At 40.5% G+C, this 9,228-nt stretch overlaps 1 protein-coding gene across 4 annotated transcripts in view; it reads right to left on the bottom strand.

Moving 5' to 3' along the window:
* Window positions 1–3,875: 3,875 nt before the first annotated feature.
* LOC139380172 (Krueppel-like factor 12) overlaps window positions 3,876–9,228 on the bottom strand; it is a 172,526-nt gene continuing 167,173 nt past the window's right edge. For all 4 annotated transcript variants that reach the window (XM_071122620.1, XM_071122618.1, XM_071122619.1 and 1 more), the window contains one exon: window positions 3,876–8,831. In XM_071122620.1, coding sequence (XP_070978721.1) covers window positions 8,650–8,831 — 182 coding nt within the window. In that variant the 3' untranslated portion in view covers window positions 3,876–8,649. The remainder of the gene's footprint in view (window positions 8,832–9,228) is intronic.

Genomic DNA, 9,228 nt, shown 5'->3' with positions numbered 1-9,228 from the left:
AAAGCAACATTCCCCAAGAGAGGATGGCTTCTTTAAGGAAAATATCATCATCATTAGAAAGCAAATTAAGGACTAGTCTATAAATCTGCGTATTCCTCCAACGCTCAGTTGTCCTGTGTCTGGACAACTCTGACAGGACCTACGATCAAGGGAGACACTCAAGTTTTTTAGTACTATATCTCTTGACACGATGAAAATAATCATGGCCTCTAAACTTTCAAGCTGCATACTGGACCCTATTCCAACTAAACTACTGAAAGAGCTGCTTCCTGTGCTTGCACCTCCTATGTTGAACATAATAAACAACTCTCTATCCACCGGATGTGTACCAAACTCACTAAAAGTGTCAGAAATAAAGCCTCTCTTGAAAAGCCAAAACTTGACTCAGAAAATATATAAAACTATCGGCCTATATCGAATCTCCCATTCCTCTCAAAACTTTTAGAAAAAGCTGCCTTCCTGAAGACAAACAATGCATATGAAACGTTTCAGTCTGGTCTTAGACCCCATCATAGCACTGAGACTGCACCTGTAAGGGTGGTAAATGACCTATTAATGACATCAGACCGAGGCTCTGCATCTGTCCTTGTGCTCCTAGGCCTTAGTGCTGCTTTTGATACCATCGATCACTACATTCTTTTGGAGAGATTGTAAACCCAAATTGGTCTACATGGACAAGTTCTGTCCTGTTTTAGATCTTATCTGTCAGAAAGATATAATTTTGTCTCTGTGAATGATTTGTCCTCTGACAAATCAATTGGTGTTCCTCAAGGTTCCGTTTTAGGACCACTATTGCTTTCACTATATATTTTACCTCTTGGTGATGTCATTCGGAAACATAATGTTAACTTTCACTGCTATGCGGATGACACATAGCTGTACATTTTGATGAAACATGGTGAATCCCCAAAATTGCCCTCCCTAGAAGCCTGTGTTTCCGACATAAGGAAGTGGATGGTGGCAAATGTTCTACTTTTAAACTCAGACAAAACAGAGATGCTTGTTCTAGGTGCCAAGAAACAAATAGATATTCTTTTCAATCAGACAATTCATCTTGATGGTTGTACAGTCGTCTCAAATAAAACTGTGAAGGACCTCGGCTTTACTCTGAACTCTGATCTCTCTTTTGACGAACATATCAAGACTGTTTCAAGGACTGCTTTTTTACATCTATCTAACATTGCAAAAATCTGAAACTCTCTGTCCAAAAATTATGCAGAAAAATGTATCCATGCTTTTGTCACTTCTAGTTTAGACTACTGCAATGCTCTACTTCCGTCTACCCAAATAAAGCACTAAAGGTTTTACTGCTAACCTACAAAGTATTACATGGGCTTGCCCCTACCAATCTTTACGATTTGGTCCTGCCGTACATACCTACACGTATGCTACGTTCACAAGACGCAGGACTCCTTACTGTCCCTAGAATTTCGAAGCAAACAGCTGGAGGCAGGGCTTTCTCCTATAGACCTCAATTTTTATGGAATGTTCTGACTAACCATGTGAGAGATGCAGACTCCATCTCGACCTTTAAGTCTTTATTGAAGACTCATCTCTTCAGTAGGTCCTATGATTTAGTGTAGTCTAGCCCCGGAGTGTGTAGGTGAACAGAAAGGCACAGGAGCAATGAACCGCCCTTGCTGTCTCTGCCTGGCTGGCTCCCCTCTCTCCACTGGGATTCTCTGCCTCTAACCCTATTACAGGAGCTGAGTCACTGGCATACTGGTGCTCTTCCATGCCATCCCTAGGAGGGGTGCATCACTTGAGTGGGTTGAGTCACTGACGTGATCTTCCTGTCCGGCTTGGCGCACCCCCCTTGGGTTGTGCCATGGCGGGGATCTTTGTGGGCTGTACTCGGCCTTGTCTCAGGATGGTAAGTTGGTGATTGAAGATATCCTTTTAGTGGTTTGGGGGCTGTGCTTTGGCAAAGTGGGTGGGGTTATATCCAGCCTGTTTGGCCCTGTCCGGGGGTATCGTCGGATGGGGCCACAGTGTCTCCCGACCCCTCCTGTCTCAGCCACCAATATTTATGCTGCAGTAGTTTGTGCCGGGGGGCTAGGGTCAGTCTGTTATATCTGGAGTATTTATCCTGTCTTATCCAGTGTCCTGTGTGAAGTTAAGTATGCTCTCTCTAATTCTCTCTCTCTTTCTCTCTCTTTCTTTCTCTGTCTCAGGGGACCTGAGCCCTAGGACCATGCCTCAGGACTAATTGGCCTGATGACACCATGCTGTCTCCAGTCCACCTGGCCGTGCTTCTGCTCCAGTTTCAACTGTTCTGCCTGCGGCTATGGAACCCTGACCTGTTCACCGGATGTGCTACCTGTCCCAGACCTGCTGTTTTCAACTCTCTAGAGACAGCAGGAGCGGTAGAGATACTCTGAATGATCGTCTATGAAAAGCCAACTGACATTTACTCCTGAGGTGCTGGCCTGTTGCACCCTCGACAACCACTGTGATTATTATTTTTTTTACCCTACTGGTCATTTATGAACATTTGAACATCTTGGCCATGTTCTGTTATAATCTCCACCCGGAGCAGCCAGAAGAGGACTGGCCACCCCTCATAGCCTGGTTCCTCTCTAGGTTTCTTCCAAGGTTCTGGCCTTTCTAGGGATTTTTTCCTAGCCACCGTGCTTCTACACCTGCATTACTTGCTGTTTTTAGGCTGGGTTTCTTTTACAGCACTTTGTGACATCAGCTGATATAAGAAAGGATTTATAAGTACATTTGATTGATGTCATTCCTCTAAATTAGCTGGGCGTCCAGGGGTTAATTGAAACTAGAGTTCCTGAGGTGGAAATTCCGGTGGCCCAAAATAATTTAGGATGTTAGATCCTTCGTTATTGCCTGCTCCACCTGTGCCCAAAGAAAGTCCTCACGACAGCGATCGGCTGGGTTTCCTCCATCCCAAGGGCTGATCACTATCCTGGTGGTCGTCGATCAGTTCTCCAAGGTAGCAGATTTCACTGCCCTACCTCAGTCAAGGAGACAGCCAAAGCGGGGGTGCCCTCAGCAAAGGCGTTTATTCAACAATGTTGCCGCACCTGGACCAGAGCACGATCCTCCATTAAAAGTGGATTCTCGGAAGCTACGTAGGACCATTCAGGATCCTGAGTCGCATCTACCCGGTCACCTATCGTCTCCAGCTCCCCAGGTCATTGAGAGTCTGTCCATCCTCCACTTTTCCCATATCAAACTGTTAAGAACCAGTCCCTTCTCCCCCCACACATGCCCCTCCGCCCCCTCGATTTGTTGACGGCCACCCGGCCTACATAGTCTGGCGTCTGCTGGAGGCTTGTCGGGTCTGGGGCACCCTGCAGTACCTGGTGAACTGGGAGAGCTAGGAGCAGGCGTGGGTGCCTGCCCGGGACATCCTGGACCCGAGACTTGTTCGGGACTTCAACCAACTATGTGGTGGTTGTCCTGGATCTGCGGCCGAAGCCGCTCCTAGGTTCCACCTGTCACCAAGATAGATGATTGAATGCCCACCAAAGGTCATGGATCATCTTATCCTTACATTCCAGGACACCATGGCCTATTTATTTCCTTAACTTACCTAATTTTCACTCACTGTATATAGACTTTTTGTTTTCTTTTGTTCTACTGTTTTATTGACTGTATGTTTTGTTTATTCCATGTGTAACTCTGTGTTGTTGTATGTGTCAAATTGTTATGCTTTATCTCGGCCAGGTTGCAGTTGCAAATGAGAACTTGTTCTCAACTAGCTTACCTGGTTAAATAAAGGTGAAATTTAAAAAACTCAAGCTTAGGTTTCTGAATTCCAGCGAATGTGAGTATAGCACTCAAATCTGCTACTGAAACCAAAATCACATACCAGCAACAACACAGTCTAAATGAGTTCTGGTACAAGCATGTTACATACAAAATGCAACTTTATTAACCTTCATGCCTAATTCATATACATGTATATGTTTCAACTCGGTTTAATTTAATTTCACAGCTCCATCCATACGAAAAAATACAGAGATAAAAGCAAAAAGCATTGACAGAATATTTAGACAACTTCTGAAGAACAGAAAGAAAGAACAGAAGAAAAACCTTTGAACCTCTTTCAACCTTTGAAAAACATTGGGATTCCGAATTAGTTCCCAGAATTCCTTGAGCTAACGACTCCCTTTGAAGCTTTGTGGGGCATATCACAATTTTACGGTAAGAATGAAAAGCTCTGAATACATTTACAATACTGTCACTTTACATGAATACAGGAACAACAATTACTGTACGTAATAGCAGTAAACTTGAAACAAAGGCATTGGCATCACTACGTAATTCTTCAAAAACAGAGATAAAACAAACACAGAATTGATACAGAAATTAAAGAAATATTGAACGGATACAGAAGTGTAATCAGAATTCTTTCAAAGGGAGCTCCCCAAGGGTTGGTATTCCAGGCCTTTATATATTCAATACAGCATTCCCTGTGAACCGCAATAAATTCAATCAGGTAATTCAAATGTCTTTCACTCTCTTCGGTGATTTCGCATACTGCAGTATGGTGTGGCTGATTATGAAAAGTAGTTGCACCAATGACCAGTATCGGAGAGGTCAAAACCTAAATGATACAATAATGATAAAATAATTACATTCTCTAAGTGAAGTTAATATTGTAAATACATCCATACAAATAATATGCAGCTTTCATGGGACATACATACAGCATGTAAAAGGCTGACATTTGAGGATACTGTATTGAAAAGATGGGGTAAGGCTCAGTGCATTGAAAATAAACTGAACAATGGGAGTCTGGGTTTTTCCAAAATGGTCCCAGAGTTTTATGTTTTACAAATACATCTCTGTCTGAGTATCAATTCAAGGGTTTATATTTGAATGTATATGATATGTGTTAGTTGTGAAATAGTTTATGTGCATGCTTTTCAGAGATTCGCTGTGATAGGAGGCACTATTCATTATTGCATAACTTTGACCCTGCTTACCGTTAAATAATTATGCTCGTAAAAACTTTTATTATGCCAAAGGGGAGTGGTAATGCATGCATGCAATAAGCCTCTGTGTACACATGCTAAATATATGTCGAATTTGGATAAACGTTGATATGAATATGTACTTGTAATTGTAATATTATTTAACTCAACATGGCTGGGTAGAGAATGACATTAAAAGTTTGATCAATTTATAAAAGCAATTATCATATTGACTATATTTATATGAAAACATTCTCTTGTTTTGAGAAAGAAGAAAATCACGAACCAAAATGCACATTTCTGACATCAGATTTGATCATTTATATTAGTATTTTAGATAACAAAACAGTTTAGAATCAATAGCCCCATCTTACTGTATATCAAATCAGATAAATTAGCATCTCTGAAAAATACTTTACATGTATAAATGTATTTCCTTGTATCTAATAATCAAAGCCCTATTTTCAAATGTATATACAGGCTGTAGAACTGAGTTATCATTTTTATTTCCACTATCACATATATTAAAACATTTCAAAATATATATATTTTTACAGAAAATCGTTATATGCAAAATGAAGTGCCCCTCATTTCAGAAAAGTACAGCATATGAATAATAAAATGTTTATGACTATGTATAAATGGACTTCATTAATGAAATAATTTTAAAATTATACTTCACAACAAACAAGTTGCCAATGATATGCTTGGGCCAAAAAAGGCCAATGAAATATTCACATGTACTCAAACAACATATAACAACATAATATGACATATATTATAATACTTCAGAAAATCAAAAGGAGAGAGACAAATTGGGCATAATATGTTTCTGATAAATATTTCTTTGTTCCGGTAAGGATGTGGTTTTGAATGATAGGACAGTACCAGTGGTGTATGCGTGTGTTATTAAATCACTAAGCATATGCTGCAATCTCAAAAACTTGACTCGACAACCCCTTAATTTACTGACCTTCTGAAATCAGCTCCTGAAACTGTAAGCAGGGATCCAGCATACTCTAACGTCTGTGTACTGGACTACAAAAATACTTGGAACACATACAATTATCATACATGTGGGATTCTGTTGAGAATGGTTATGATAATGGTGAACAAGGTCAGATCTATGTTCAATATTGTAAAAAGGAAAATCTGATAACTTCGCTGTGACAGGAAAAGTTGCAGATATTGCTTTCATGTATCTCAGAAAGGTTTATGTCGTGCTATTTGTATGTCCATTGATATCTCTTTCCAGTTGGCTGGATAAATTGTCTTTAACTGGTAGTTTGCAGTTGATGTCAAACAATATGCAAAATATAAGTGGTTGATGTCATTGCACTGACTAATGAAAGTTGAGCCACATTTTTTTTCACAGAATACTTCAGTTATATATAGACATTGATCTTTATACGGCTAAATATACATTTCTATATAGCCGTAGATGTCTTTTTACTCCATGTACAAACAGAAAATTATCAAAATGTGGTTTTAGTGTGTTGAATAAACCTTAACACTGAATATGGTAAATAAGTATCTGTCATCGATGCATGACAAACTACAAGTAAAGGTGGACCTGAAGCTGGATCTGAAGACCTCACATCATGACTATGTGTATGTGTGATTAAAAAAGACACTGCCCCCAGCCACAGAAAGCTACAGGGCCAACTGTCTGTGTACATTGTGTACTACAGTGTATTACGTTATAAAGAATGTAGAAAAGTTATGTTTTTTTCCCTTAATTTTGGCACTGTACACTCTTAGAAAAGTTTATTCAGCTTTTCCCATAGGAGAAACCTATATCTACCTGGAACCTTTTTGGTTCCAGGTAGAACTCTTGTGGGTTCCTCCTCAAACAAAATAAATGTTTTTCAAGGGGTTCTCCTATGGGGACAGCCGAAGGTTCTAGATAACACTTTATTCTAAGGGTGTAGGTCTGTTCATAGATACATTTAGAAAAACCTGTTCCCCCTCAACCACCAATCATTAATGTGACATTTTCCACGCAATTTACAGGGAGGGTAACCAAAATAAGTGAATTTGCCTAGAACATTGTGCTGTAGAAATATAGATATTTGTAGTATAGAGTAGAAACAAAGAAGTGGAACTGGTAGAAATCGGTCTGTGATTGAGGACTTATTTGTCTATGACATCAGCAACCAGAACAAGGGTACACTGTTTCCCTCTACTGAATGTATTGCTCTTCTATTGAACTTGTCTAACCGAGTGGCCCTCTGATCTAAATGTATGCACACATGACTGTAAGTCGCTTTGGATAAAAACATCTGCTAAATGGCAGATATTATGTTATTATTATTAACTAAACCCAAGATGTGTTAGCTCTAGACTACTAACACACAAATGATCACAATGCCAATCCCTTTCACTGTAAAGAGCAGGGACACAAAACAAAATCCTTGAACATTATGGAATCGTCATATAAGGTGTCAATCTGTAAGGTGCTTCAAATGCCAGATATGTTAATTTGATTTGTTTTAAAGTTCATTGCACATTGAGGTGTGGATGGATCTTTATTTGTGAAATGGATCAAAAGCAGGCATACACAGCAAGATAAAATAAACAAAAAACAAAAAAAGTCTCGATTTTGAAACTATATTTACCCAATGAGATTGCTAATCACAAAATGCACCAATAAAGTTGTTTTAAATAAAATGTTTCAAAGAAGCTCTAGGTGCGGTTGAGTCATGTGCTAACAAAAACCACTGGATCAAAAAACAAAACAAACACCAAAAACAAAAAACATTTATACTAAACCTGTATGTATTGTAATATGCGTGGATGTGAATGAGAAGTAAGGTTGCTGATGCTCTCTGTTTGTGGATATACTGTACTCTTAATCTCAGTTGCAGGTTTGCTGACATTGGGTTGGGGTTAACTCCGCCCCTTACAGCTTCTATATCACTGGCCCACTGGGATGCCTCTGATTCTTCTGAATCTAGAACACTGGTACGACAACTCATTCTAGAATGCTGATTCTTGAACACTCAAACCAGTTTTTATGGGTACAATCAATGAGTGGATGGCGCCCTCTGCTGCCGGTTGTCCTGAAGCACAGAGGGGCAGGGAGCTGCTGTAGGGATTGAACTGGGAAACAATACTCTCCATGGACGAACCAGAATCTGCGCCTGTTTATTCCATTTTCCAATGCAAGGTCAAGGTCTGCCCTATACTTCAAAGACACACATGCACACAGCCCTTCCATCAAGCCATCCAATCCTCAGTTCTTTCACATTATAGATGCGAGAAAAGCAGCCATTTTGAACAATATAACCAAAACAAAGACACCAAGATGAACGGTTGCGATTAAGGTTCCTGTCCAAATTAACGAAGAAGAGCAATACTCCATCCGAGAAAAACTCCAAAGTGAAACAATTTAAGAACAGTGCTGAGAAAACAGACAGGTTTATGTCAAAACTCCAAAATGATAATAAAAGAGCATTTTCCAGTTCCGACCCTCCTCAGTCACTGAGGATCCAGAACCAACCCTGTTTTTTTTTCTCTGTGGACAGACAGATGCCTTTCTTTGCATTTTACTCTGCTCTTCCCACCGCCTCACAGACAGACAGGGGTGTGTGTCCAGTCCAGCTGAACTACATTGAGGGAGAGACCCTGCTCCCCCGGGCGGCACTGTGTGTGTGTAAGTGTGTGTGTATGCTCCTTCTGATGACATCATCACCCTGTAACTGTCTCACACCAGCATGTGTCTCCGTCGGTGCAGGGCCAGGTGGTCTGAGCGCGAGAAGCTGCGGTCGCAGTCTGCACACTTGAAGGGCTTGACACCTGTGTGTTTCCGGTAGTGGCGTGTCAGCTCGTCAGAGCGGGCAAACTTCCATGTGCAGCCATCCCAGGTGCATTTGTATGGCTTCTCACCTGGACAGGTCAACACAAACAGACACAAACAGAGACTTGGTAAAGTAATGACATTCGCAACATACAATTCATGTGCACATATTTTTGAATAGCCTAATGATTTCACTTTTTCTTCTAAAACAGTCTTCCAATATGCTTGGAAAGTGGAGACATCACAAACATAAAAGTAAAGTAAACATTACTGGAAACAGCTTACCGTTTTGGAGACAGTGCTTGCTAACAAAGAGGTTTGCAGCGGTTAATTAACTGTAAATAAGTTCATTGTGTCGCCCCACAGTTAAGCTAAAAACACACCAAGGTTACTGACGGCCAAGGTTGCAGCTCTGACTATGTCAGCAGTCACTTTATTTTATATAGCTCAGATCATCAACTGTTCATGGCTCGCCAGGCGAATAAT

The sequence above is a fragment of the Oncorhynchus clarkii genome, chromosome 22 (assembly GCF_045791955.1).
Source record: "Oncorhynchus clarkii lewisi isolate Uvic-CL-2024 chromosome 22, UVic_Ocla_1.0, whole genome shotgun sequence".
Taxonomy (NCBI): domain Eukaryota; kingdom Metazoa; phylum Chordata; class Actinopteri; order Salmoniformes; family Salmonidae; genus Oncorhynchus; species Oncorhynchus clarkii.
This window is presented reverse-complemented; position numbering and strand designations above follow the sequence as displayed.